The sequence below is a fragment of the Betta splendens genome, chromosome 16, assembly GCF_900634795.4.
Source record: "Betta splendens chromosome 16, fBetSpl5.4, whole genome shotgun sequence".
In the NCBI taxonomy this organism is placed as follows: Eukaryota; Metazoa; Chordata; class Actinopteri; order Anabantiformes; family Osphronemidae; genus Betta; species Betta splendens.
This window is the reverse complement of record NC_040896.2, coordinates 13,311,030-13,338,379: the sequence shown is the minus strand read 5'-3', so window position 1 is coordinate 13,338,379 and position 27,350 is coordinate 13,311,030. Positions and strand designations below refer to the sequence as shown.

The 27,350-nt window shown below is 43.4% G+C and overlaps 4 protein-coding genes across 12 annotated transcripts in view; 3 read left to right on the top strand and 1 right to left on the bottom strand.

The window, feature by feature from the left end:
* The first annotated feature begins 1,001 nt into the window (after positions 1–1,001).
* Positions 1,002–9,005, top strand: rundc3b (RUN domain containing 3b). Its single transcript, XM_029129824.3, has 12 exons — positions 1,002–1,083; positions 1,760–2,004; positions 4,109–4,224; positions 4,456–4,589; positions 5,133–5,218; positions 5,392–5,481; positions 6,190–6,270; positions 6,437–6,611; positions 6,825–6,982; positions 7,559–7,705; positions 7,817–7,917; positions 7,994–9,005. The coding sequence occupies exons 2-12, from the start codon at positions 1,910–1,912 to the stop codon at positions 8,137–8,139; spliced, it is 1,329 nt and encodes a 442-aa protein (XP_028985657.1). The 5' UTR covers positions 1,002–1,083; positions 1,760–1,909; the 3' UTR covers positions 8,140–9,005.
* Positions 8,993–12,676, bottom strand: slc25a40 (solute carrier family 25 member 40). The gene is made up of 10 exons (XM_029129828.2): positions 12,510–12,676; positions 12,174–12,276; positions 11,772–11,831; positions 11,578–11,684; positions 11,335–11,402; positions 10,943–11,067; positions 10,290–10,573; positions 10,096–10,177; positions 9,861–9,941; positions 8,993–9,721 (listed from the first exon to the last, which is right to left on the bottom strand). The coding sequence occupies exons 2-10, from the start codon at positions 12,271–12,273 to the stop codon at positions 9,588–9,590; spliced, it is 1,041 nt and encodes a 346-aa protein (XP_028985661.1). The 5' UTR covers positions 12,274–12,276; positions 12,510–12,676; the 3' UTR covers positions 8,993–9,587.
* A 257-nt stretch (positions 12,677–12,933) lies between these two features.
* On the top strand, positions 12,934–17,918 carry dbf4 (DBF4 zinc finger). 2 transcript variants are annotated; one of them, XM_029129820.3, is made up of 13 exons: positions 12,934–13,263; positions 13,429–13,552; positions 14,145–14,293; positions 14,475–14,678; positions 14,772–14,822; positions 14,906–14,975; positions 15,098–15,174; positions 15,267–15,312; positions 15,407–15,452; positions 15,536–15,661; positions 15,927–16,041; positions 16,419–16,522; positions 16,643–17,918. In XM_029129820.3, exons 2-13 carry the CDS (start codon positions 13,507–13,509, stop codon positions 17,391–17,393), a joined length of 1,785 nt encoding a protein of 594 aa, XP_028985653.1. In that variant the 5' UTR covers positions 12,934–13,263; positions 13,429–13,506; the 3' UTR covers positions 17,394–17,918. The 2 variants fall into 2 exon arrangements, with proteins under 2 accessions (XP_028985653.1, XP_028985652.1); XM_029129819.3 differs by having other exon boundaries at positions 12,934–13,552.
* A 1,029-nt stretch (positions 17,919–18,947) lies between these two features.
* Positions 18,948–27,350, top strand: part of adam22 (ADAM metallopeptidase domain 22) — a 40,488-nt gene continuing 32,085 nt past the window's right edge. Inside the window, exons 1-3 of one of the 8 annotated variants that reach the window (XM_029129817.3) lie at positions 18,948–19,509; positions 19,763–19,923; positions 22,174–22,250. In XM_029129817.3, the coding sequence (XP_028985650.1) occupies positions 19,413–19,509; positions 19,763–19,923; positions 22,174–22,250 (335 nt within the window). In that variant the 5' untranslated portion in view covers positions 18,948–19,412. The remainder of the gene's footprint in view (positions 19,510–19,762; positions 19,924–22,173; positions 22,251–27,350) is intronic. The other 7 variants (XM_055503503.1, XM_055503502.1, XM_041067861.2 and 4 more) reach the window with 7 other exon arrangements.

Sequence of the window (27,350 nt, the reverse complement as noted above, 5' to 3'; positions counted from 1 at the left end):
TTCTCGAGAAATTACTTTTTTAAGTTTGTTGTGTGTGAGGTTGTGTAACTCATTGAGGTTCACACTGTATTATCACCTCCTTGGCTGTAATTCCCTCCACACACACACACATACAAAACAGGATATTTGTCTGTCTCTCCACTGACGACAGAGGATTGTCAAGATATTAAGCAAAGTTAGATTACTGAAGATTACGGATGGAAGTGTTAGTAGAAACTTTTAATGTAATTTGTAAATTGCCTCACATTCGGTCATAACCAGGCAAAATATTGCTTCTGTGGTGTGTCTTTGGTTTAGTCTGTGCATTGAGTGTATAGAGGTTAAAAGTCATCTGACTATAACCACAGCCACTATAAGCGCTGTCTAGTTCCCATTAAAATGTAAAATGATTATAAAAGTACAAAAATGTAAAAAAAATTGAAACATTGTAAAAATATATTACAGGCTTTATCTCATGTATTCATTGAAAATTGAAAATCTACTTTTTCCTGTTTATTGGCAAAAGCACATCTTTAGGGTAACTTCCTCCAAAGCACACAAAACCCTGGCGTTTGATGCCTGATGCTGTGGAGGCTGTAAGGGACAAACGGCCTTGCAGTGATGATTCTTTGTCATGTCTGTCAAGTCAATTTACTCATATAGAACCAAGGCATCGCAGGGTAATTGCTCAGGTTTAGGATTTATACAATATGTCTACTGTGTCCTTTCACAGGTGTTTCCACTTCTGTTCCAATGTTACATTGAACACTTGTGAATGCAGAAGTGGCAACATGACAGTTCCTTATATTTTAGCTGAAGTCATCACCAACATACTCCTAAAATACTTACTCTGCAGAAAAAATTAGCCTGTGAATGATGTATGGTCACGTTCACCTTCACTATACAACGATCTAGTATATTTTAATAGGCTTCTACTCAGATCACGCTGATTGTACATTTCTGTAACGATATTAAAATCAAATAGAATTTAAATGAGCAAAACTACTATTTTAATAAGCTTAAAACTCTTCCCCTTTTAATTGGAAGGTGAGGGAGGCGGACGAAGGGAAGCAGCGAGGACGCATGAATCAAGGCGTGTTTAATGTGAGAACACTACACGGCGATGTCCACCTACACTGAAACCTATCTGAAGGCGCCATCTGAACAGTATATATACAGTAACAGTCGTCGTGTGTTTTTAGATGATTCATTCATTTTTAGTTAAATGGTTCGTAAAACAAACGTCTGCTCACGCACAAAGGCGATCAAACAAACATCAAAGAGAAAATGATTTCGTTTTATTTTTTATGTAATTTACTCCTTTATATAATTTACCTTTCTGCTCTGAAAAAAGGAAAGAATCGTTCTTCATTTCTCAATTTATTTTCTCCAAGAGTCTTTCATTGTCAGCAATAACTTTATTTACATACGCAAACTTCCGGGTTTTCCAAACTGTCTTTCAACGTAAGAGGTTTTCTCAAGGACCAACCCTCTGACACGATAAATAAAGCATTATCATAAAGGCGTGGCATGGGAAAATATTAGATTAACGTAACTTATCATTTCCTTTAACTGCTCCAATGTTCATATACTGTAAATACAGGTACTTGGTTTTCCAAATTGCCACAAGACTATAAGGATATTCACCTAACTCAACTATTTGCATGTCGATCAATCATGTTTTAAAACTTTTTAGAACTAAACAAAACATAATGACACAAATATAGAACTAATAATATCATGTTTACTGCCGTGTTTGTCTTGAATCGCCCTCCCCCAGTGGCTGGGCGAGCTTTTATTTTGAAGTCCGCACATGGTCTCTAGCCTCGTCGGACTTGACGCGGCTTCGTGTGCGGCTTTCCCCCGCAGCTGAGAAGCGTGTGTCCGGACGCGGCTCCTGCCCTGGTGCGGCCACCGTCGCGAGCCGGGGATGGCGTCGCTGGGCGCCGGACTGCACCTCGGCCGCAAGCGGGGAGCGAGCAGAGGCGCCGCGGTGGAGAGGAGGAACCTGCTGACGGTGTGCAGGTGGGAAACGCTCCTATGGTGTGTTTACATGGCAGGAAGGATGAAGCAGCGTCCGACGACAGATGTGCTCAGCCAGGCGTTTGTTGAGGCTTTAGGAGACGTTCACCGCCTGAGTCCGTGGAGAGTTAATTAGATATTATTGGACCGGCTGTAAGCGTCAATCTGTCTTCTGTACATACACTAATTCACACAATCCACCAAACATTCATCCAGCCACATTTCAGTTTTTATTACCCTCATAATCAGTTTAAAGCAGGATTAAGGCAGGAAGAATTACTTAGACCACTAACCCTAAACCCTCCATTAGCCCTTTTTTGGATTAGTCTACATACATTTTGCAAAATGCTGTTTTTTATTAACTGCACCAGGCCTCGGTTCTAGTTTACAGGCAGTTCAGTTTGTGTATAGAATAAGCAGAAAGTCCTTGGTGGTTTATGTTTTTGTGCACCTCATCAGAAGAGACGCTGAACTCTGTCCAAACCACAGTGACAGCGTGACCCCCGTGACCTGAGTCACAACCCTCTGGATCATGTGGCGGCGGCGGCGGCCGGAGAGACGTGACTGTGGCCGCTTCCTCCCTCCGCGCCGCACAGCTGATGTGAAGGGAGAGTTATTAATCACAGGTGCTCGCTGCCGGCTCCGCTCCCCGGCTCTCGGCGCCTTCGCGCCAGCCAGCAGCTCGCTGGCTGATTGGCAACGGCGTGGGTGGGACGGGGGGGGGGTGATGGCAAATTAGCAAAATGGATGAGGAACGCTTGAGTAGGGCGAGAGGAGGAGAAGGAGGAAATGCAGCAGAGGGAGATTAACAGCCTGACTCACACATTCATTAGCCTTAAAACGGGAAAGGCTCTGTCGTGCACGTCCACATAGAGTTGATAGAGGTGTTTTTTTAAGCAAACGTGCCAAAAATTCTCTGTCTGTTTGGATTGTGAGACACGCTCCATCCAGTTCTGACGAGCTCTTCATTAACATTTCCTGCAGACGCTCCGGCTTGTTTTGGGTCTAGACTCCCTTATTGTGTTTTAGTATTTTTATTTGTTCTGTGCCAGTCAGACATCTGGAAAACAGACTCAGCAAAGCGTCCTGGTCATTTTCAGTCCTCGCGCGTACATTTACAAACACATCTGAATAAGGAAGGAAGAACACGCGGTGCCCTGGGACATTTGACCTTTCTGGAAATGTCACAAGCTTGAAATTGTCGTTCCAGAGTTAATGTTCCTTCTTTATCCAGCATCGACTGTACATACACAGCCCATAGTCTGAAACCATGTCATTCTGGAGCTTTGTGTTTTCTGGTAGAATCTAACAGGGTGTGTAATAGCTTCTGTTCTAGTACGTGTTATTCTGAATGAAAAATTATCTGAGGGCGATAACACAGGCACAGTAGCTGGTGGGGTAGAATGCTGGTGTGACTAACCAAACATTTGTTTCTATGCAAGTGTGATGGAGCATGAATTCATCACTGCTTGTATCGTCTACAACAGATTTTTTGCTGATAAATGTCTCAACATTCATCTTGGCAAACCCTGAGAACAGTCGGTCACACGTAATCGTGCCTTATTCTTATTTCGAAATTAACAAGTGTCATCGATCAAAATTAGTAAATAAGCATTTTCTAAAAATTCTTCCCCTATAAACCGTGTTCAATCTCATCTGTGACGCTGAAAGATACAAATCCGATTCATTCCGTGTTCCTGAAAAGCGACTAGGATGACGCTGGTAATTGTTGTCAGTTGCTTAGCAACAGGGTTATCACGACCTCGACCTCTCCAGGGCCAATATTTTGAATTAGAATTTAAAACCACAGTGTCACGAGTGACATTCAGAATCTGGACCGGTCTCAGTCTGTCCACCACCAAGCTGCTGCTCGATTCTTTGGCCATCAGTAATGTAATTTATAGGAAAAATACAAGTATCTGTTCTACTACTGTGTCGGCCTTCATTGTGGTGAAAGCGCTTGAAATGAACTCTCCTTCCTGCCTAATTAGTCTTAACTGGATTAGACGCAGCTGATCGCTGACTCATTACAGTGGAGGCCAGATGTGTACGTCTCCATGTTTTGTAAGACGAGTAATGAGGCTGCGTGTGCACGCTCTGTGCTCAGGTTTTCAGTCAAGACTCTGCTGGACCGCTCCTGCTTCGAGACAATAGACGACTCCTCTCCGGAGCTGATTAACTTCGTTTCCATCTTGGAGCACATCCTCAGCCATCGACTCAAGGGTAAGAACGGGCCTCATGTAAATGTATAATACATAGATCTCCTGCTCAGCCAGAAACGAGCAGGGGTTGCAGTGGGTTTATGAGCCTTGGACAGCTTCAGTATGCAAACCTGATGATGGACATTGCAGGGACTCTATTGAATCATTTGAACTCTCTCAAATAACTGTTTGCATCTTTTGCAAAACTGCAATAAACTACAGCAACTCCTGCTTTGGTCTCTTCTCTCACCAGGTCAGACAACTTGGTTTGGCTATGAGAGTCCTCGCAGTTTCTGGGATTACATAAAAGCTGCCTGCAGCAAAGTCCCTCATAACTGCATCCGAAGTATTGAGAGCATGGAGAACGTGCGATCGTCAAGAGCGAAGGTGAGGATAAGCCGTCACTGGCTGAGGTGGATCCGACTTCATTAACCTCAAGCAGCGCGAGAAAAACGACGCTGCATCTCAAAAACAAACACAGAGGATTAAAAAAATAAGAGCTTAAGAATGTGAGTTTTATAAACTCGCCACTGCTGCAGCTCCACCTCAGCCCAGTCAGGCATTTGTGATTTCAGCTTGGCCTCTGTGATCCTCTTAGGAAAAGAACAAAGTCTAATGTTAAGAACACACACGCTCTAATGGCGTGACTCAGCCGTGCCCTGCGGCCACGAAAGCAAACAACTGGACACTGACAGCATTGTTCTGCAAACGGGCTGCAGGTGAGGAGGAGACTCGCCGGTCACACCTGATCCGGTCCAACTCAGACTGTCGGGCACAGAAATGACCATGTTTCATGCTGAGCTTAAGGATGATGGACGTGTTTGACCAGTAAAGCATTAATAATACGCTTTTCTGGCTAAAGCAGTGCTGGTCCCTCTGTCCACACGATGCTAGCTCTTCTAAGGCCCGAAGGCTTTGCTCTGTGTGCAGGGAAGGGCGTGGATCCGAGTGGTGCTGATGGAGAAGAGACTGTCAGAATACATCTCCTCTGCACTGAGGGACTTCAAAGCAACCAGGTCAACACAAACACTGTTACAGAAGGTTTATCAAAGCAACTCCAAACAGTGTCCTTCACATCTTGTTTTGCTAATGCGTTAATGTCTAACTTTTAATATTTCTAATACTTCTAATATTCCGCCGCTTGGAGCTGAATTGTCTGTAATGATGTGCGTGCATGTGTGGACTGCAGAGGGTTTTATGACGATGGAGCCATCATGCTGGGAGAAGAAGCAGGGCTGCTGTCAGACACACTCATTGGCCTCAACACCATCGATTTCAGGTACTGATGGCGACTTATCAAACGATCTTCCCCTGTTGTCACCTTGTGTGTTTCCAAATGATAACGCATTCCTGCTAAACGGTAACCTAAGCCAAATCTAAACCAAAGGGTCTTTATCTAAAAGTTGCGAAAGGCAACAGTTGTTTCCTGTTTCTACTGATTTTCCTAAAAAATGACAAATGTGGCGCAGCCTACTGACAGTCTGCATTATTAATGATTTTATAAAGCAACTACCAGAAAAGTTGGAAGGCGTTGTTAAAACCTTCTATACTAATAAATAAACTAATTTAAATCATATACAGGATTTAAAACGAGTTCTCTTGATACATTAAACACCACGTGAACAAGCTGAGACTGCTGAGTTTGTTCAAGTACACTTGCTTTTGTGGAGTGAATCTGAAGGCTTACATTAGACAGGACTGCTTTAGAACTCATGCGACGTCACATACTTGGCGCTTTTCAGCTGACACAGACACGTTTGGATGAAGAGTAAAATACATTCCAAGCATTCTCTCCTGTGCAAAAGAATTTGGAAATGCCGGATGATGCAGGGCTCTTCCTGAAGCCACGGAGGAGTCGGGTTAAACCAGTTCTTGAAGTTCTGGTGGTGCTGAGAGACTGTGAAACACGTGATGTGAAGCTTGTCCATCGGTTTGTCAGCTCCAGTGGTTTTACCGTAACTGGATCGACTCCTGTCTCTCCTTCCAGCTTCTGTCTGAAAGGGGAGGGCGTGGACGGCAGCTTCCCCGCGGTGATCGACTACACGCCGTACCTGAAGTTCACTCAGAAGTACGTCAGCGATGCTCTAGTACCTGGGTCTAAGGTCAAAGGTCGATCACAAAGCCACGCTTGTTGGAGTTTGCCTGTTTGTAGGCTCCAGCAGCCCGGCCTGGCCTCATACCACCTGCTGTGAAGGCCTTGGTTAATATGTGGCCCCGTGTGCTTCCCCGCGCAGCGCAGACAGCATCAGCAGCGACGAGGACGAGATGAGGACTCTGGGGAGCAGCGGGAGCGAGAGCGGCACGCCCGACAAAGCCGCCACCGCCGCCTCCATCTTCACGGAGCAGAGCAACCTGGTCGCCAAGTGTAAACGCTTCGAGCACAAATATCGCCTGGCGCTGGAGCAGAAGGTGTGTTTGATTCTAATGCGTTCCACTATGACATTGACTTCCACACTTAATTAGAGGCTTGAATGGCGAAATGCCAGGAGGAGTCCAGTTATCTTCACAAACGCTGTTTTTCTGCTTTACGTTATCGTTCTCTGCCCTCCGGCTGTTTGAGGCCTAACGAAGCGTATTCGTGGTAGCATCAAGCTAACGGCCGTGCGTGTCTGCCTGCCTCAGGGTTACCTGGAAGAGCTGGTCCGTCTGCGGGAGGCCCAGCTGTCGGAGGCCGTGTCCCACACCAAAGCGCTTCAGCAGAGCCTCGCAGACGCACACCTCTCCCACAGGCTGGAGAAGGAGCAGCTTGAGTACATCATCCTGGAGCTACAGGACAACCTGTGAGTCGTGTGTGTGTGTGTGTGTGTGTCTCGTGTGTGTGTCTCGTGTGTGTGTGTGTGTGTGTGTGTGTGTGTGTGTGTGTGTGTGTGTGTGTGTGTGTGTGTGTGTGTGTGTGTGTGTGTGTGTGTGTGTGTGTGTGTGTGTGTGTGTGTGTGTGTGTGTGTGTGTGTGTGTGTGTGATACACGGAGAGATGCTCAGTCACGCTCAGCACCACGTTTACTAAGACAAAGGACTGTGCTGGCACTGTGCCGCCCTTCACTTAGCTTTGGCAAAACTGGCTCCCTGTTAATCGTAAATCCACTGAAAGCTACAGAATGCGTCAAAAGGTTTTGTGTCAGGACTTTGTCAGGGTAATAGAGCTGCAAACTCCGGCCTCTGGGATGAGTCCCTGCTTTCGATGAGTGCAAAGCAAAGCAAGCAGAGATGTGCAGGGTGAGATGCTGCCTCGCTGACTCTAGTCAGAGGAAGAATGAGTCTGATGGAGTCAGTCAAGGAACAGTGTCAGTAAAGATCAACCAAAGTGCTGGATATATTCTATTCTGTATCTACCTTGTTGTGGACATTTTGTCTGTAGGACGGTGCTGAAGAACAATGACCTGCAGTCCAGACAGGAGCTGACAGCCCATCTGACCAATCAGTGGCCGTCTCCCGACGTGCTGGATGCCAACGCGGTTGCCTTGGACACGCTCCTGTACAGGAAGAGCACAGGACAGTGGGACGAGTACGTGAACCTCCTCCAGCATCTGGGATCAATGTGGTGGTGTTTTTGCATCTATTAGATTCAGTTTCTTGTCGGTAACGTGTCGTTTCTGTGCCCCCCTGGTTCGTGCAGGAAGAGTTTTCACAGCCTGGAGCAGCTGTCGGCAGACGTGAGCTTCTCTCAGACCCTGAGTCTGGAGGCCAGGTCGTCCGGCACACAGTGGCATCCCCAAGGTAAAGCACGTTCCCTCCCGCACGGAGACACCGTCTCCCTGGGAAATTCATTAACCATGTGACGCATCTCATCCAGGTAAGGAGGAGACACCTTCTCTCAAAGGTCTCTGCGGCTCGCTGACCTCTGTCGCCAGCTACAAGTCTCTGGCCAGCTTGAAGTCCAGCGAGTGCTTGCCCAGTCCTGCAACAGAGCTCAGCAGCCCAGGCATCACGCCTTCATAGGAAACCAGAGCTCCAAACAATCTACGAACCTCGTCAGCGTAGTTGACACTGATTTACTGTAGACGTTTACGTTCTGTATGTGGCTCAAGGTTTGCAAATTGAAAATTCAGTGTTGTTTAAAGTTAGACCACTAAACCTATATCGTGTTATTAATGCGTCTTTCGTTAAAACGCTGCTCATCCTCTGATCTGAGGGTCTAGTTGTATTCATTGGTTTGATGTTTGACTTTGGTGTTTTTATCAGCATCAATATTTTCCTTCCTTAGTCATAAATAATACAATTTTTTGTCACTTCATTATGTTGAGAAGATGCTCATGTTTTCACCCTCATTAAGGATTTTCAAGAGCGATCAGCTGGTTTCTTTTGAAAAATGTCACTGAACATTCGCTGCAGTTAAAAGGATGTTTTAACATCCTCCATGAAATCTAACAACTGCAATTTCTTTGCTTTATTGTGGTGACTGGTTTTCCACTTATATCAGGTGTGGTTTGATATTTTGCATAATGTAATGTCACATTGTTTTCAAATGTTCCTGCACAGGTTTTTTTCTCTATATGTTGTTCTCAGGTAACGATTGTTATGAAAATTGGTTGTGTTCACCTCTAAGTTTAGCTTTTATCCCTTTAATATTAACACGTAACTGATGGTGGTTTACTCCTTAAACTCAGCGTTACAACTCAACACAGGTATTTACAGAATGAGTATGATATAAACTGTGTTACTGGTTACAAGCTGTGTACATACACTAAACTCTGCCTTCCGTTTGTTCCAGCATCCATTTGCACAGACAAACAGCAGGTGTTTTATTGGATTAGTTTGCTTTATTTCAGCTTTCATTTAGAATAAACCTTACTTGGTAAAACAGATTATTTTATTGATTGTTGTTTGGTGAATGAAAAGCATTTCCAAACACAGTCAGGTATGTACATTTTTCATTTGACACATATTTTGATCAACTCTACTCCTGTCACAGTCCCTTGGCGGTCTCTGGTCCAACTATAAAACATTTATGACATACAGTACTGACACTAACGTCTGTGCATGTTTATCTCTCTGTGACACACATGTACAAGTTACAAAGGGTCAGACTGGAGATGCCAAAACATGCAGATCCTGTGGGAAACAATGACACATGATGTGGAGGTCACGCTGACACGTCGAATGTAAGGACTGCATGCACAGTAATCCAGAAATGACATGAATTCTAAAGATATAGTAGGCATGTAGTGGCAGAGTGTGTGATTTGTCATAATCTGTTTTTGCCTGCGAACAAAACCTAAAACAAATAAATACAATAGTATTAATTAATATAAACTCTGATCATCTTTAACATTCTGTACTATAAGTGGATTGGCTCACTGCCATTTCTGCTGCTTTGTTCATTGTGGCCTTCTCATTCCTGGAGCAGTAGTCCTACAGTAGTGTTGCTTGGTTTTGAAAGAAGTCCTTCAGGTATTACTGGTCTGCAGCGACAGGAGTATCCTTTCCTGGTTACGTTTGTAGAAGAAGGCCTTTCCAAACTCATAGGTACTGATCATGATGGCACAGGCTGGGGCCACTTTAATCAGCCTGGGGAGGAAACCTGTCAGGGACAGGACAGAATAGCAGAGAGGTTCATTCAGAAAAACAATGATATATGTATGTGTCTATTGTAATCATTATAATAATACATAATGATGACGATACAATGATTTACAAAATCTCAAATGCAAGTGCTGTACCTGTGAACAGTCCACCAAAGCCGACCTGTGCAACAATCCTTTTCATCACACTTAAGGTGGAGGATGAGACCTGATGTGACACTGGAAAAACATGAAGCTTATATAATATCCATCAAACTGTTACCACATTTTTGCCATAGGAACAAATACGGATAACCTGGGGTTTTTACATCACTGTGTCACAGATTGTGAACATTTGCCAATTTGCACAAAAAAGAGACAATCCCATAATTACAGTGTTTTGCTTGTTGCTCTCCCAGCTCCACCTGTCTTCTTGTTTTGACAACATCAAAAGGTAACGTTACAATAGATGCAATCTGAAAGAGATAAAAATGTTAATCAGCAAACAGTAAGAATTATGATATTTTACCACATTTATTGGCTGAATGCTGTGCAGGTTGAGCAGGAAAATACAGCCTTTGCACTTACTGAGCCAGACACCGCTCCAGATAGGAAGGTGATGGTGAATGTGGGTTCTCTAGTGTTGTACCATTCACATAGCCAGCTCTTTCCCTTCTCATAATTGTACCAGTACAAGGCTGAGAAGGGCACATCCCGGAGCAGTGTGGGTCCCAAACCCCGCCACAAAGACAGCCAACCCTCATTCTCTATTGCTGAGCGGATGCAGACAGTGAGTTCCCCATAGGACTGTTTCTGAGCCTGCAGCTTTGTCCGGATCAACTCCAGAGGGCTGATCACTGTTGCTGAACCCACTGATGCAATGGATAGCGAGAAAACAGACAAAATGTTCACAAAATGTCACACAAAGTAGGGTCAGTCAGAGACACAATATCTTGCACGTTTCTAAATCTGATTAATCATGGTTGTAAGGCAAAAACATAAAGAAGATTAAAATTATCAGCAAACTGAACTAATTGCTACAGTTTACCAGTATTGAAGTTGTCTCATTCTTTAATATCGTACTAATACTGTAACTAATGTCTTTTAACTTACTTTTACAATTTAATTAAATAGAGCTACTTGATTCAGAAATTTAGCCTTCCTCAGCTTCAAACTGTCAACAGATGCATGGTGTCTGTCTATGTCTGTCTGCAGACATGACTAAACATCAGTTAGTTTACCTCTAGCAAAAGCTCCTGCTACGAGAGGAGCCTCCTGAGAATAGTCCCCCATCCTGATCCTAAGAGCTGCACACAGCTGGTCATAGCATGTGAAGTAGATCATTGTAGCTGGGACTGCCATAACACTAGAGACAGGACACACAGAAAGCCAAATAAATGTAATTTTCTTATAAATTACTACAGTCACCTGCAAAAACAACACAAATATGTTAAGTTAAATGATTTTAAAGTACTTTATATACATTTTTGGTGATCACACTACAGTATTTGTACAACAAATGAAAGCGATGAGACTATATGACCTTGGAATGACCCCAATGACACCAGAGTTTAGCTTTAAGAGGAAGCTAGCCAGAACAACAATGAGAGAACACACAGAAATCCAAACTCACAGGGTTGGAGGTAAACCGCTCCACAATGCTTTGATTCCTTCACTACGTATAATCTTGACAAAGGCATCCTGAAGCAAGGAAAGAGTCAATGTTTGTCAGAAACCGCATGACTGTGCACGTCTACTTTACACACTCAAACACAAGGTCTATGAGACACTAAAACAAATGCAACAAAAAAAAATATTTACTGAAAAAATTTGAATCTATATTTGTATCAAATATGGTTTAAAGTAAGAACTTTACCAGGGTGCCATTAAAGTGACCAGGAGCTTTGTACCAGGCCTTGGTGTTTCCATTTTCACACACACATATGTGGTCCATCAGTCCATTGCAGTAGACAAAACACTTACCTAAATTTAAATGAAAAACAAACACATGTAGTCCTTTTCTCTTTATGCTAAACAACATAGAACCTTACTAACACATTTGTAGTTTACCTTTGGGGAAGGGGGATTTCTGTGCTTGAAGCCTTATCTTTACAACATCCAAAGGTGTGACTAAAAACAAGACATCTCATTATGATTTACTCGAGCACAACAGACCCACCTTGTGCATTTAATGCTAAATTTAGAAACCTGGGTAGTTGCATGTTTGTTCATGATGTTGTTTATTTTCTCTAGATTCTGATCATAGTCACTTGTTTGGTGGAAATTAAATACAGCAACATCAGTCAATCAAAGTGAAATCAGTTTGCTACACATAGACCATGAACCTGACCTAGAGTCATTTAGAAACGGTGCAATCCTACTTTTGGACTTGTGTATTAATTAAACACCAGATGAACTGCAGGTTACTCAATGGCGAATTGATTAGGTCGATGATTAGGCTGGTTATCTTACCAAAGAGAGACGTGAGGAGCGCTCCGGAGCAGGAGGCCACCATCTGTTGGAGCGGAGTAATGGCATCCCCAGCCGGAGCAACAGAACCTTTGCAACTCATTGTCTTCACAAAACACAAGTACAGCTCGACATTAGACCCGTTTGTGGTTACACAAAGGTTACTCGTGTACACAAAAACGCGTTTGCCAAAACGCCAATAAGTGCCCACCGAAGCGTGGGTCGATTAATACAGTTGTTATTACATTTTCATCCCTGATTCATAAACATTCACAATTGAGTATAATAAAATGAGCTCTTAGGATAAACTGATAAATATTCGGATAGCAAACGACCTACCTGCTAATGCTTTTTGGCATCTAAAAACTCTTGCATGGAAATCTCTGTCATTTCTTCTATTTTTCTAATACTAAGGCAGTTATCGCTGCTCGACAAGCTTTAAGGGGCAGCATAAGGTTAGACATGTGCGTATGTCAAGAGAGAGGCGTGTACCTAGTTAGCTAACGTTTACGTAGCAAATATTCACCTACATGATGACAGCTGTTGCGAATTGCCACTTTCTCTACAACACAGTTCCAATTTACTATTATTTTAAAATCAATAAAACAAACCCCACCTTCATTTACACGTGTGTTCCTCGTGGAATTAATTTTCACATCGCTACAATACATGTGTTTGGTTTTATTTATGAATTTTATTGTGTCGAAACGTCACATCAAACAAAACCGTGCGTTTACTTATTTTAGACGTTGCCACATTTTAGGGTTTCCGTAAAACTCCACAGTTTAGTAGTATATCAAAGGTATGAAAAGTTCGGCTGTGACATTTATAATATAGAACGTGACTCTGCACAAATCTATTTATAATTAGATTTTAAAATTCGGCTTTAGTGTTCAGGTTAAGTCACGCGTAAATACATGTTTTTGACAGCAGTTTCGTGGGCGGAAATTGTCACACAAGGCAACTCGTATTTCCTGCACTCTAGGATTCAAAGCGGGAAAAGGGAACTTCAGTGACTGAACTACGCGAACACCCTTGAAAGTGCTTGTCGAGACAAACAAGCGAAACAACGGACAGCAACAGCAGCGAGCGAGTACGTTAGCGTGAAGTCTGTAACGGGAGAGAAATCCGAAAACCGTTAGCAGTACAACGACTATTTTAACATTACATAACTAAATGTTATCATCAACGACACGCTCGTTTTTCTTCTATTTGATTTAAATTTTTTGTAAATAGGCGTTTCGTTATTTACTCACAGGAAGCAAACGAGGACTTCCTGGGGTATGTTGACTTGCGAGAGGACGAAAACACTTTTTTCTATTTTGAATAGAATAAAATGAAGCCAAGGCGACTACAGAGGCAAACAGAACCACGATGGCAAGGTAAAGTCTGTAGTTCACTAAACTTACGTATCAGTTTCTCTGTTCTCACTTACACTGGACGAATGTAGCTAACGCATAACTAACGCTGTACAAACGCCTCCACTGATTAATATCACAGAAAAGTGAATTTTGTGTTATATATTTTAATATAAAGACAGATCCTTAAATCCTTTTACAGCAGCATGTATTAACAACATTGAACAGTTACAGTAATGTTCTTAGTGAATAAAGTGCAGTTTGTGTGTTGCTAAGCTGAAGATGATGATGTATTGCTAAGTTTGACATTAAAAACACCTAAACCTAACTGATGAGAGAGAAAATTTGCTATTCATATTTCTGAAGATATAACTGTATACCCTATATTTAACCACAATACTCATTGTTAAAGGCTTTTTGAGCAAAACACAAACCGTTAATTATATGCTGTCCATTTTGGTAAGTAAATGTGGTAGGCGGCTTATTGTGTAAACACTTGGTTAATCAGTCTGTGTTTGATCAGTTGGTTGAGTAGTGATCCATCAGTCCAGCTAGATTACCAATGAAAGTGCTATTTGATGTTACTAATCCTGTTACTGGAATGATTGTCTTTTAGGAAAAGCAGTTACAGCTAAGGACAGGACAACATCGTGTGTGTCCTCTTGTGCTCGTGTGAAACCTTTTGCTGGCAAAGTGTTTTATCTGGACCTGCCATCAAACAAAACTGCAGAAACTCTAGAGAGTGACATTAAACAACTGGGAGGGGTAAGACCAAAACCCCTTTGGTTCTGATACAACTGTTGGTAAAGTTAACGTGTCAACTTTGAAAATTCAACATGAAACGTTTTAGTAGTTATAATAGAGATGTAATTACAATTTACTGTCTGAGTTAATTACAAAAATAACTTTCCCTCTAAAGTCACTGTTATTCTCTTGTGTCACTCAGACTGTTGAAAAGTTTTTCAGCAAGGACATTAGGTATCTGGTATCCAACAAGAGGGAGGCTAGATATGTGCATTGCCTCAGGCTGGACTCGCCTGTTCCCAGCCCAGAGTCTGGACCGAGTTCACCTCACCTTCGTTCAAAACTGAAGCAGTCTGGAAGTCTTGGGGACAACGTACAAAGCCGGTCTCAGGGCCAAACAGACACTGTGAGTTTCCCTCCTATTGCTGCTTCTTTTCAGTTTGTTTATTCTCAATAACAAAAAAGAAATAAATGTATAAGGTTTCCGTTGTTTTTGCAGACTGTCACAAGTCGAGGGAAGTCTTTGGTGGAGAGAGTTGTAAAAGAGCAGGTTTGTTAAGTGAACACTGAGTTTACTAAAACTGTTTCACAGACTTTCATTTGTTGTTGTAATGAACACTTGTTTGTTTTTAGGAGAGGGTACAATTGAACAAGATTCTGTCAAATGCTCTAGAGTGGGGTGTGAAAATCCTCTACATAGATGGTATGTTGTAAACGTCACATCAGTCTTTAACATTTTGTTGCAATAGAATGTTTGGGAAATGTCATGAAAAAGTTAATTAGGATCTGATTTTATATTAGTTGCATCTTTTATTTCCTTTGTAGATGTGATAGCTTATGTCCACAAGAAAAAAAAGCTTGTGAGCAGCCATGGTCCCGCTACCACTTCTGTCAAAACAATTGTAAGTTTGCTAATTTAAGTGGATTTCTTAGGATTTCCATCATTTTCTGGCATGACATTTATTTTTTTAATGTGCAATGATGTTATTCTTAGGTCAAAGGAGCGCAAGCAGCAAATCAGGTCTCACAGAAACGCAAAGGTCTAACCACTTTTCTTGTTTCATCTTTTTATTCTAAGTTGAAAAATTCTTACCTGTTCTTTTACCCTAAAACTTACTACGTCTGATTTCCTAGGAGGGCGGCTCAGTAAACCTTTCATCAAGATTGAGGACTCAAGCAGGTAAGTGATCGTTTAGATAAATGTATATCCACCCTCTGCCTTTTTATGTTTGAACCATAAACTCCTTGTTCTCCCTTTCTCAGACACTACCGTCCAATCTGCCTCACTATGCCAAACATGCCTGAGTTCAACCTGAAGACTGTTCCTCCCTGTAGTCCCTTCTGTTTGGATGACAAGGATCCTGCAGTGACCAAGCAGGGGGCTCACAGGTGCAGTATTTCTTGTTAGCACAACTTGTAGCTACATGTGTGCAGGACAGTGTTTCACACCACAAAACAGAAGAATCTTTCTCCTTTTAAAACATTTTTAAGTAGAATGACATTAAAGTAGGTATTTCTTTTTAACACAACTGAAATTGGTACTGCCGGTTATGATGAAAGGGCCATGGAATATGTCATCAATACTAAATGCAAAACTATGAAAACCCTTCTAATCTTCGGTCAATTATCAACCTCTGGGCTCTGTCGTGAACAGAGGTGCAAAAGCCTCAGCGAGCGATGAGAGGGCGCACGGTCGAAAGAAAAACCGGGACAAGAAGCGAAGTGGCTACTGTGAGTGCTGTGTGATCAAATATGAAAATCTGGCCACGGTAAGTCATTATGTTTTGTCCTATTAAACACAGTATCAGGCCAATATCCAAATTTAATTTGTAACTAGCTAACTGTAATTGAGTTTGTTCTATGATGTTTACGTCTGTTTTATAAAACACTCATTTATATTAAACATTTAAAACTTCGTAGTTTAATGTTGTGTACTTGTAATTTGGTTGATTTGCTGGCAAAAATTCATGGTAAACAAATTATGAAACAATGCTTATTGTATATGTTGATAGTTTATTTTTTTGTGCTTTATTTAGTGCAAGCATATTATTATATGACAGAAAGAGAAATGTTTTATAAGACATTGTGCTTAGCTCCTTCCACACTGATGTAATTATTAATTATTTAACTGGGCAATTTTGTTCAGCATCTTCAGAGTGAGCGTCACAGGGCTTTCTCTAGGAGCGATGAGTACTCGGTAGTGGACCGGTTGGTTTCAAGCCTTCACAGTGGCTTCATCCACATGACAAGGTAATTGTTTTTTGCGTTATTATATGGTATGGTCATGATTAAAACTGTAAAATTTGTAATTGACATTTTTAGATCTTATATCTTTCTGTCATACATCATATTTTCCTGTCTTCCCTCCAGGCCAAAATGCAGTGTTTCTTCTGTTCTTGTTTCTCCTCTGTCATGTGTAAAAAGTGACCTAAGGCACATGAGAAACATGACTGTTGCTGGGTGTGCAGGATCATATTCAGGAAATGCTTCAAAAATGAGATTACTTACTGGCTCGGCTACTCTGACTTATACAGAGGGTGACGGGGAAAAACGTTACCCTTATTCATGCGCATCTCTTGCACCTGAACATCCATGCACTTCAAGAACTGAGGGTCAAAACCCTCCACTTAGGACAGAAACACCACCCCCTACAGGAGACCGTCTGGGCTCTTTTCCCTTGGCGCTTACTCAGGTCAACCCAGTGGACCAAATCTCTCAAATGGAAATAAACAGTTCAGACTCAATCCCCCGAAATGTGGATATACAGAATGACATTTCCTCAAGAAGTGTTTATGTTATGACAAATCACCAAGAAGAGTCTGACATGAATAAGGACCTTTTACTGGTTGAAACTCTTGTGGATGGAAATGAAATACTAGAGAAAAGTACTGAAAACTGTCTCGCAGACAGGGAAGAGGATGGTTTCCCTATAGAAAGCTTTTCTCCAGAACGGAAAATAAGAAGGAAGGCAAGAGTTTTTAAACGTAGAAGACCAAAGGTGGACGCGGCAGTTGGACAGGTAAAGCCAAATGATGTTCCTGACAACTCTGTACTGAAACTCTGGGAGCTTTTTCAGTCCAGTGACGACATGAACGTAGAGTTTCATGGATTTGAGGATTAAGAAACGACACCCAAACAGGTTTTCTTCTCTTCAGACCACACATTTGGTGAAATAATCTAAATTACAAATACAATAATTACCAGAATGGCTAATCTTAGCTACATTTGATGTTAGACTAAAGAATGCTGATGATGTCTTGTATGATTTAGCTTTAAGCAGTAAAAATGGAAAAAACAAACCTTTTTTAAAAAATGTACACTAAACTAATATTCCCAGAATGGCAAATACTTGTATTAAAAGTAGATATTTGATGAGCCCTTTGAGCTTTATTGCAGACTGGAATGTCAAACTTGCACGTTTGATATTTCAGCTGTCTCTCTGCTTAACACTGAATGTGAATTTAAAACGGAAGCTTCAGTGCAGCTCTGTTGAAATATCAAATCTTCCCCAGCATGGTGATTGATGCTCTTACATAAAACCTGTACTTGTTTGTATTATGATGTGAGTGGCCTGCAGGTCATATGTGTTTTACCTGACATTAAATTTGACATTTTAGGATTTTTCCTAAGTGCACCGTTTCAGTGACCTGCCTCTGTGCACTTTTCTAATGCATTAGCACAGCTTCTTTCCTTCCCCTGCATTTAGTGCATTAGCATAGTGCCCTTGTTCTCGCTGCTCTCAAATGGATGCTCTGGGTCAAATGGAAGTTTCTGTGCTACTAACAAAAAGAAAAAGACATCACAACAGTGCATCCAGCGGTGCGGTGAAAAAGCAGACGTCATGTTTTTCCATCTTCTGCAAATTCTAAAACCGGCTACCACTTTATGATCCAAGGTCAGTAAGTGCACCTGTCTCATACATAGCACTGTATACGTCTTTCCGCCTTGAAGATCCATTTATTATCTTCCGTCTCTTGTATGTTTGTCCACAGCAAACTATAATGGATGGAGACTCACTGATAGCCCTTCCCTGGTAAATGTACACCATTGCAAATTTAGTGTCCACATGTATTCAGGAGAGGAAACCATTATACCAAAATAAGATGCAACCCATGCAGAAAAAGCCCCACTCTTGGTTAGTAGTAAAGCTTAGCAGACAAAATTTTACATGTGAAGCCGTTACAGCAAATTAAGATAGATCCGACCAAAGATGCTGTTTTTTTAACCTATAATAATCCTCAGGTCTAAAATGCAGACTAGTTATCCAACACTGTTGCACCCTGAGTTCTCATCTCTTGCCATTTCATCACCTTGACTGAACGAGTATCATGTGTCTGTGATTTTTTATCCTCAACACCTCATTAGTGTTGGAAGATTTACTAAATGACTCTGGGGCAATTCACCAGGTCTGACATCTGGTGTTTACTTCCATAACCACATTTGGTAAAGAAAGATTAAAAAAACAATGCCTCCGTTTATTAAGACGTCCATCTTGCAATTAACAAACCTCTTGCCTGGATATTAAAGATGATCCAGTTTATTTATGATGAAGTGAAAACCACATGACTAAATAGATGCATACAGCATATTTTTTATTATGTGGCCACATTTTGAAGGATGCTAATGGGGCCTTGTTTTCCTGTTGTTATAATTTGGCTTTTGTATCCATGGCAGATGGAGTGAGTCATGATGATAATAACAGGCAGAAGCGGACAGGAATGGCGCTCCTGCAGAAAGTGGAGGAAGAGGCGGGCTGTGACGTCCTCCCGGTCGGCGGAAGGCTGGGCCCGCGGCTTTTCTCCATCCTGTCTCGCCTTATATTTATGCATTAGGCGTTTCTGCAGTGAGCCGCTGGATATTGATGTGTTCTAAGGAGGTGGCCCCAGTCCTCTCCTCCCCGTCCACACACCCCTTTCTCCCTCCGTCGCTCTCTCTCTCTACCTCCCTCCCTCTCCCATCCGCGCCGCTCGTCCGCGGGATCTCGGTGCGCTCAGACGCGCTCGGCGTTCAGACCCCCATGGCCCCCCACCAGAGGGACTGCGCTTAGCGGACACCCAGCTCCCCGAACGAAGCATCCCGCGAGCCCGCTCCCGGAGTACCGCATTGTTTTATAATATTCAGCCAGAGGGAGCGAAAGGAGATGATGCTGATGATGCATCCGCGATGGTGGATTTCCCTTTTGTGCGTCTATGGACTGATGCACGTCGGTGACCAGAGCGGCACTAAAGCCCGAAACGGTAACTGCTGCTATTCTACGTTATTTATTACTGAACGCGTTAAACAATGAGCAGGATTCTTTTTGTTGACGTTTAAGACGTGGCCACTTCATGATCGACATCCATAATCTGCGTGTAGCCTGTAGCTGCTTCACGTTATCAAAGGAAATAGGACCGATCCACGTTTCAGGTGGCGACGTTTGTGATGAACGCGTCTCTGTGTCGCCGCACGGAGCGACGCGAGCGTCACATCGGTGTTTTCCTCTGTGTGCAGGAGACGCCTTGTCGAGTTTGAAGGCTCTCCGCGATGCAGCCAGGTTCGTCGGGAAGGAGGACACGGTGCCCGTCCGCCTGCTCTACAGCAGACACGGCCACGGCCAGATCGCACAGGATGAGCTCAGCACCCGAGTTCCAGCCGGCTCCGGGTCCACACAGGTACGCGTCCTTCCAGTGTTGTCGACGTGTGTCTGCACGGAGGCTGTGTGTGCTTCCACGATGCCTCCGGGAGACCGACACAGCTCCCGTTTGCGTTTGTGCATCTCCTCTTCGGCGATTCAAATCAGGGGGGGCATTCATATTTTGTAAATCGCAAGCAAATTAAAAAAAGCTTGAACCATTTAGGCAAGAACGGGATGAACTAATTAGATTATATGTGGGTCATTACAGACTTCATAAGCAGAGTCTTGATTTTAAACATTCAAGATCGGAAGTACTCATTGTAGTAAATTATCAGCTATCTGGGTCTAAATTAGTTTTAATTCTCATCAAAAAATATGTTTGAGGGCCCACCACCTGCATTTCTGACTATTTACAGTGATAATCTGCATTAAATGTGTTTTGAAGGGATAAATAGGTACAATATTATAAAGTCACAGGAGCCTCTTGGTATTTGTCCTGCACCTATGAAAGCCCCTGAGAGACAATTGTAACAACAAATACAGTGTATTAATATCCATAATCACTGTAAGTGTGTTTACTGACTCAGTTCAATAAAGCAGCGTGTCTGCTGGGTTCATTTCAAGTGATGAGTCAATTAGCATTGTGCAAACTGGTCATGCATCTCAGTCGGCGTGGCTTAGACGCCTGTGCAGACGAGCCTATTCAGAGCTGGGAGAGTGGAGAGGCTACAGATGGCAGCAGGCAGGGAGGTGTTAACCCTTTGTCTCTCTCGCACCTCAGCCAGAGCTGCGGCCCGATGGGTAAACAAGCGAACGCAAACCATCTGCCATTAGAGATCAGTTTTGAGAACTTAAACAGTCACATACTTCGATTTTAGAGGTGTTTGCTGCAGAGCAAGTAGACGTTTCTTCAGAGATTCTCATGAAGATTAGCTCAGCCCATATCATGCCTTATTATAATCCTTGTATCTAATTTCACTCTCCAGAGTTTTTTTTAAGATGAGCATGTAATTTGTGAGCTTTGAGATGAAGACTTTATTTCACTGGAAAGACATATTGTGTTAAATCCAATTAGTAACAATCTCTCAAGTTTAATAAAGCTATACTGTGCCATGTAGGTAGGACGGGCGGCGGCGTGTTTGATTTGATTTGTAATCTGAGTCTGTGATTCTCTGGAGGTTTCACACTTATAGTGTTGTTTGAATCAAGTTATTGGCTGTTTTTAGATCAGCAGCCTAAAAACAAGTCTGTCAAATAGGTCTGAAAATGTGTGACACAGAAAGGTATTTATAGACCTACATTGCCTATTTTCAGTCTCCAGTACAAATACCACTGAATGAGCAGCGAGGAGTTCAGTGAAGTGCTTTTGTTTTGGTGGGAAAACAAAGGCTTCAAGGGGAGTAAGTCCGATTGTGTGCTGATTTGTATGTTTGCTCGTCTGCCTCTGTGTCTGAATCAGCGCACTGATAGCACTTACTGCCACATTTCTCCAGGCACGAGTGGAAAGTCAGGCCTAAAATGACTCAGAAATCAATGGGAACGGGCCCGTGTTGGTCTGTGGACGCTGGCCGGACTCATCCAAGCTGGAATTCACTTTCATGAAACGCAATTACTCGTTGCTTCTCCCATCGCGGACCCAGTCTGGCAGATTAGATTTCATGCGTGTGCCACGGACAGGGTTGCCCTTTGTGCGCGCTCCAGCGCACCTACCTCCCTGCTCATATATGCATTGACCACGCACGGACACGCTCCGACAGACAATAGCCTGTGGTCACGAGGGACCTCGTGTGCGCGGGTCACCCTTGGGTTGAGCTGAGGGCCACCTCCTCACACGGACACGCACCACTCCTCCCCTCGCTGTCACGCCGCGTCCGGTGTGCGATGAAGAAGCCTGGGGGAGGGCCGTCCAGGTGTCAGCTCGGCTCTGGGACCCCCCCGGACCTGCACAGGACTGACTGTGGGGACAGTTCATTCACCCAGGGGTGTGTAATGAAGGCTGTACCACATGCGCCCGGCACTGAAATGACTCCACCAGTTTAATCAATCACACGCGTTACACGCACTCAGGGAGGCTGTTAAAAAAGCTGGTCAACAAATAAACTGAGTGACTGACATTTAATACAAGATGTTTTGCAGATTTGCTTTATAATAATTTCTGAGACTGTTTGCCAAGATTCAGATTTAGACTGACTTTGGTGGCTCAGTGATTGAAACGAATCCATCCATGCGATCAGGATTCGACTCTGGTTGTGTTTCTTTCTGTGACCTGTGCTCTCTGCCCTTCCAGGTGAACCATGTGGCCCAGGCCAGCTTCCAAGTGGATGCCTTCGGAAAACAATTAATCTTGGATGTGGAACTGAATCAGTACGTATACTATTAGAAGACTCAAGTTGTGGACCTACTGGTCATGTGATTATACTGTTTTGTGCTTGTTAGTGTTTGTTACCCGTTTTTGGAGTTGTCTTCTTGGACATAAATAATAGTTAGGATATTGGAGCGTGCTTGCATGTACTGTGTGTACGTCCATGTGCTCGTATGTTTGCAGCAGTTCAGTTATTGTATGTGTGATTTAGAGGCTCCATCATAATAGAAGGTGATTTACGGTAAAGGCTCTGGGCTCGGCCCTGTCAGACTCTCATATTGATCACAGTAGTGCTGATGAAACGCGAGCAACTCCTTCCTCATTCTCTCCCTCCCTCTTGCCCTCTCTGTCTCTCTTAACCTTTTTGCCTCCAACTCATTCTCTTCCACGTCTTTTATCTTCTTTTTATATCTGTACCTCGGTGGTCTTGCGTTCTGTGGCTTTGCGTCCCTGTTTGAGCCTGTGTTTGTCTACGACGCCGCCTGATTATCACAGCAGAGCTCACCCCCTGCTGAGTGAAATGTTCCAACACAGGAATTCCCAGATTTAGAGGCTGTGTATTCGCAAAGCCTGCAGGTCACTGTGACACACCAGCAAGGTAGATATAAACATCTCCACACACACACACACACACACACACACACACACACACACACACACACACACACACACACACAGACACACACACACACACACACACACACACACACCCTGAAGCTGTCTGACATTTCCCTTCGCTCTTGGTTTGATGCCGAGTCATTATTCATTAGTGTGACATAGTGAGCCATTATCTAAGCTAGATGTGGGAGAGTAACTCTGCTACTAAGAAATAAACGGTTTAAAGGAAAAACTGAAATCCTGCTTTTAATCTCAGCAGAGAGTGAACTGGCTTCTAACCAGACAGCTCTGGGAAGCAGCTTGACATGTGTGGCTCTGAATAAGAATGGGAAACTGGGATCAGTGCAGCAGAGCACTGACTGTGTAACTGTTTTTTACAGGCCTATCTAGTATAAAGAGCAGCTATTACTGTAATTTAGTTTAATGTTTACATTTTTTTTAAAAAGCTCTGAAACATGAAGAAACAACATGACCGTAGACCCAGTTTTCCTTCTCTCGTGGGGACCGATCTGAAGGATTACATCCCAGATTCCTTCCCACGTGCCCTCCTCTCTCCTCATCCCTTTTTGCTGTGAACCCATCCCCGGTTCGATGGCCACGACTGTGTTAACAGATAGATTTTATGCCAGACAGAATCAACCCAGCTGATGCGTGTGGGTGCCGCAGTGGGAGGCATTTTAGCTGAATGGGCCCGGCATTGTTTTTGGATTCTAGTAACAAAACCTCGTTCTCTCGGTTTGATCAATGAGCGACTCCGTAGCTGTGTGCGTTGCTGGTGCGTTTCATTTTTGCCATGAGCAAAAGTTGTGTTTTTCAGCTTTAGTGCCGTCTCTAGTGCCACAGCACATTCTTCATCATCATCATCATCATCATTATTATTATCCACCAGGCTTTCAGTTTCCTCCTGTTACTGCTCGGCCTTAGACATGAAAACAGGAGTGTAGGTGTTTTAGTGTTTAGTGAATTTAAAGCGCATGTTGGCTGGTTCTGCGTGCGCATTTGTAGTCTGCTGCTTTTACTTGCAGATGTCAGAACTGCACTCTAGATGTCTACACATACATTATGCAAGACATTACTGCACGTGTGACAACGTTGTTCGTCCTCAGTTTGTCCAGTATTCTGACTCGTGCAACTCCTGAAAACCATTGACAATCTTGTTTTTTAGTAAACACAAGCCCACTACTGAGCCTCCTCATGTTAGCACTGGTAGTAATAGTGTGATGAAAATCAGACTGACTAACTACTCCTGCAGTTGCCTTTGACAGCCTTTGTTATTTTCTGATCACGCTTTCTCTCCCAGCGAATACGGCACATGAATGGATCCTATTCAGCCACAAAGCTTGTGCATTCGGGTTCAGATTCAAATACATCGAAAGCTCCATTAGGGCCAGAATAATCACGTGTATTAAATGCATGTGCTGTAGCTCTTTTATCAGTAACAAGCCGTAATGGCACGAGCCGCCCATCAGACCTGTGTATAGAGAGGAAGTGGGGAGGGGGTTGCTGGGTCATGGGTCCCTCGGTCTTTGTCTTCTTTTTTACTCCTCCATCTCAGCGATGGCTCCATCCGTGAGAGCAGAACAAGCTGAAAATGTGCACTGGGTTGGGGGTTGTCTCCTATTTTTAATCATCCTCACACACACACACACACACACACACACACACACACACACACACACACACACACACACACACACACACACACACACACACACACACACACACACACACCTCGCTTCATTCTCCCCCTCTTTCCACACCCCCTCTCCATTCAGCCTCGCCCTCCTAGCCGCTGCCCCACCCCTCCCACCTGCTCTTGCTGAATAATAGATGGCGCTGTGAAGATTATAGAGGAGGCTACACATGCAGCGGGAATGTTCATACAGTGTTACGTGTGACCGCCTTTGCACAACAGCGCTCAGGTCAGCACCTGCACAGACAGAAAAGTCCATTAGCCCAGCAACAACGTTCTGTAATATCTGTTTGCTCTTGTCCAATGCAGTGAAGCTTCTTCTTCTTCTGTGAATGTAATGTTCCATGCAAACGTTCCCCTCAAGTATTATAAAAATATTAATCTAAAGCATAAAGACCACAGAGCAGTCGGGTAGGTCCTGCTGGGCCTGGAGGATTTCATAACCTCACCATCGTTATGAAATACTCTGCTGTGGCGTATCTTGATGTGGGCTCCCTCTTCTCTGACTCTGGCTCTCGCGTGTTTTTTTTTTTTGTATTTGCGTTCTGGTCCTCCGTTAGCGTTCTCTGTATGCAGACACATTCTTTATGTTAATACAAAGGGTCAGTTACAGCTAATGCTAAATGCATTATTCATCTTTGTGAAGGTTATGTGTCTGACGACGTTAGCGGCGAGGGGGCTGGAGGGGATAGGGAACCCTCCAGCTGTCTGTGATGGGACACAAGCTCACTGAACGTCCCATAGCGCAGTGGTGTGATGAATGTGGGCAGGATTATGTGGAGAGTGATTTCATTCTTCAATATAATGCAAACCCTTAAGAAGCTGCTGCCACGTCAGTGTGTGTGTCGTCTTGCTGGGCCCCAGGTGCAGAAGAGGCATGTGAAGTGTTGTCTTAATTAGAGGTAACGAGGATGGATGGAAAGAAATTAGACTCTGACAATGAGGAGGATTAAGAATTAATATTGAGGAAGTAGATGGAGAAAATAAGAAAAAAGGGGAAACTAGACGGCTTGTTTCCATCGTCAGTGGCTCAGATGTTGACCACGCATCATCTGTGATGAGCTGTAAGGCTCTTAGATGTCATAAAATAAAATGTATTGTTTTGTTTGTTCTTTAAACTGTCTACTTAGTGTGTAACAAACATACGTTCTTTTTTTATAGTACTTTGTGGATTTATTCCTCTGTGGTTATAAGCCGTTTCCCGCATTGGCACGTTATTATGTTGCATGCTACATGTACCGTCAATCATCGAGATGTGTGGGATGTGTGAAAACATCCATAACTCACATGTGTCTCTGTGCATCTTCACACCTGATGCAAACAAAACCAGGAGCCAGTTATACCAACGGCTTCGTCAACCTGCTAATGAGCACAACATGGGCTGTCTGTTGTAAACGGTGTAGACAACTGCCAGGTTTCATTCCTTTGAAGAAGGAAGAATTAATTTTAATTTGGCTGATGTTCCTCTTTAATAAAATGAATTTTCCAGAATGTTATAAACATATAACAATGGATGTGTGTCACATTTTGTTTGATTGACACCGTTCCCTGACCTTTGAAATCAACACAAACTCTAAAACATGTATTGTTTATTCATCATTGTTATTATTATTAGACTTGTTCAAGGCAACTTCATGACTTTAAATGGAATCTAAGACGTATCCCCAGTTGCCCAAGGGTTCGATCTGTGCTGTTATCTGTTCTTGTTCTGGGCAAATGAGTGAGCGTGACACTATTTATGCATGCGACACCTGTACATGTGCATGAAGTTTTACAGCTCCACAAATACGTGATTAAATTCTCACATCCCGTTTCAGCATAATTTATCTTGTGGCCATGAGTCAGTCTCCGCGTCGTGACGATATAACAGCCCAGCTCCACTCGTCTCCTTTTTCACCTACGTCTCTGTTCTGCCGTTGCCTCGTCTCTAATTTATTGCGGGAAGGTGTGGTCTGATTTATTGTGGTTGCGAACAAGTTGAGAACAACTGATAAGGATGAAGAGAGCGGGGGGGGGTTGATGTCCTTGGTGCACCCTTGAGTCTTGGTGTGGGTTGAGGAGGTGCAGGCGTTGGGGGGGCGCAGTAGGTGCTTAAAAGGAGAGGCCTGAGAAGAACAGTGTGGCGGCTCCTCTGCTTTCTCCATCTCCTTCTTCTTCGGCCGTTCTTGCCTCAGGCCGGACCTCTCTGTCTGTCATCTGCGTTGTCTGATCATCACATGCACACAGCTTCGCTTACCGCGTTTGGTTGTTTGTGAGTTGATCCAGTGAAAACAAGCAGCGTTTCACTGGTGGCTCTTGCTAGTGTACGTGGATCAGCGTCACAGGCAGGACTGTGTGAAGTGGAGTCACGTCACTGGTGTTACCACAGCGACGTCTACATTCTGCCTGTTCATTCAGGTACACTTTATCACTTTTAATCACTTAAAAGGTCCCTGTAGATTTTAGTAGCTTTTACTAATCTTGAAGAATAAATAAATAGCTTTTTTTTCTTCTTTCTTCACACTTTTGGGTGAATATAAAAGACCACAGTCCTTGTAAGTCAAGAGAGTCAATGTTACGACCCACTCAGGATTAAAGCTTCTACCTGTGATCCTCTGCGAACAGTTTTTGTCCCACATATTTCCATTGTTTGGTGTAATTCCATCCTGTGTGGGCCTGTGAGTGTTGCAGACTCTGAACCTGAACACAGATACTTCCAGGGAGTGGGAACCAGTGGACCCGCTGCCTGGAAGCCTCTGTTTTCCAGCACCTGTCTCTCTTACCAGCATTTACACCACACCGTGTTCCTGAT

Excerpts from the sequence above, each read along its gene's own strand:
- slc25a40 (XM_029129828.2), bottom strand. The coding sequence starts at position 12,273 with ATGAGTTGCAAAGGTTCTGTTGCTCCGGCTGGGGATGCCATTACTCCG. Across the intron at positions 10,574-10,942 it reads AGCAGGAGCTTTTGCTAGAG|TGGGTTCAGCAACAGTGATC; the intron begins GTAAACTAACTG and ends CCATTGCATCAG. Across the intron at positions 10,178-10,289 it reads CTGGAGCGGTGTCTGGCTCA|ATTGCATCTATTGTAACGTT; the intron begins GTAAGTGCAAAG and ends TATCTCTTTCAG.
- rundc3b (XM_029129824.3), top strand. The coding sequence starts at position 1,910 with ATGGCGTCGCTGGGCGCCGGACTGCACCTCGGCCGCAAGCGGGGAGCG. Across the intron at positions 4,225-4,455 it reads CCTCAGCCATCGACTCAAGG|GTCAGACAACTTGGTTTGGC; the intron begins GTAAGAACGGGC and ends TTCTCTCACCAG. Across the intron at positions 6,983-7,558 it reads CTGGAGCTACAGGACAACCT|GACGGTGCTGAAGAACAATG; the intron begins GTGAGTCGTGTG and ends TTTTGTCTGTAG.
- dbf4 (XM_029129820.3), top strand. The coding sequence starts at position 13,507 with ATGAAGCCAAGGCGACTACAGAGGCAAACAGAACCACGATGGCAAG. Across the intron at positions 14,823-14,905 it reads AGAGAGTTGTAAAAGAGCAG|GAGAGGGTACAATTGAACAA; the intron begins GTTTGTTAAGTG and ends GTTTGTTTTTAG. Across the intron at positions 16,523-16,642 it reads GGCTTCATCCACATGACAAG|GCCAAAATGCAGTGTTTCTT; the intron begins GTAATTGTTTTT and ends TCTTCCCTCCAG.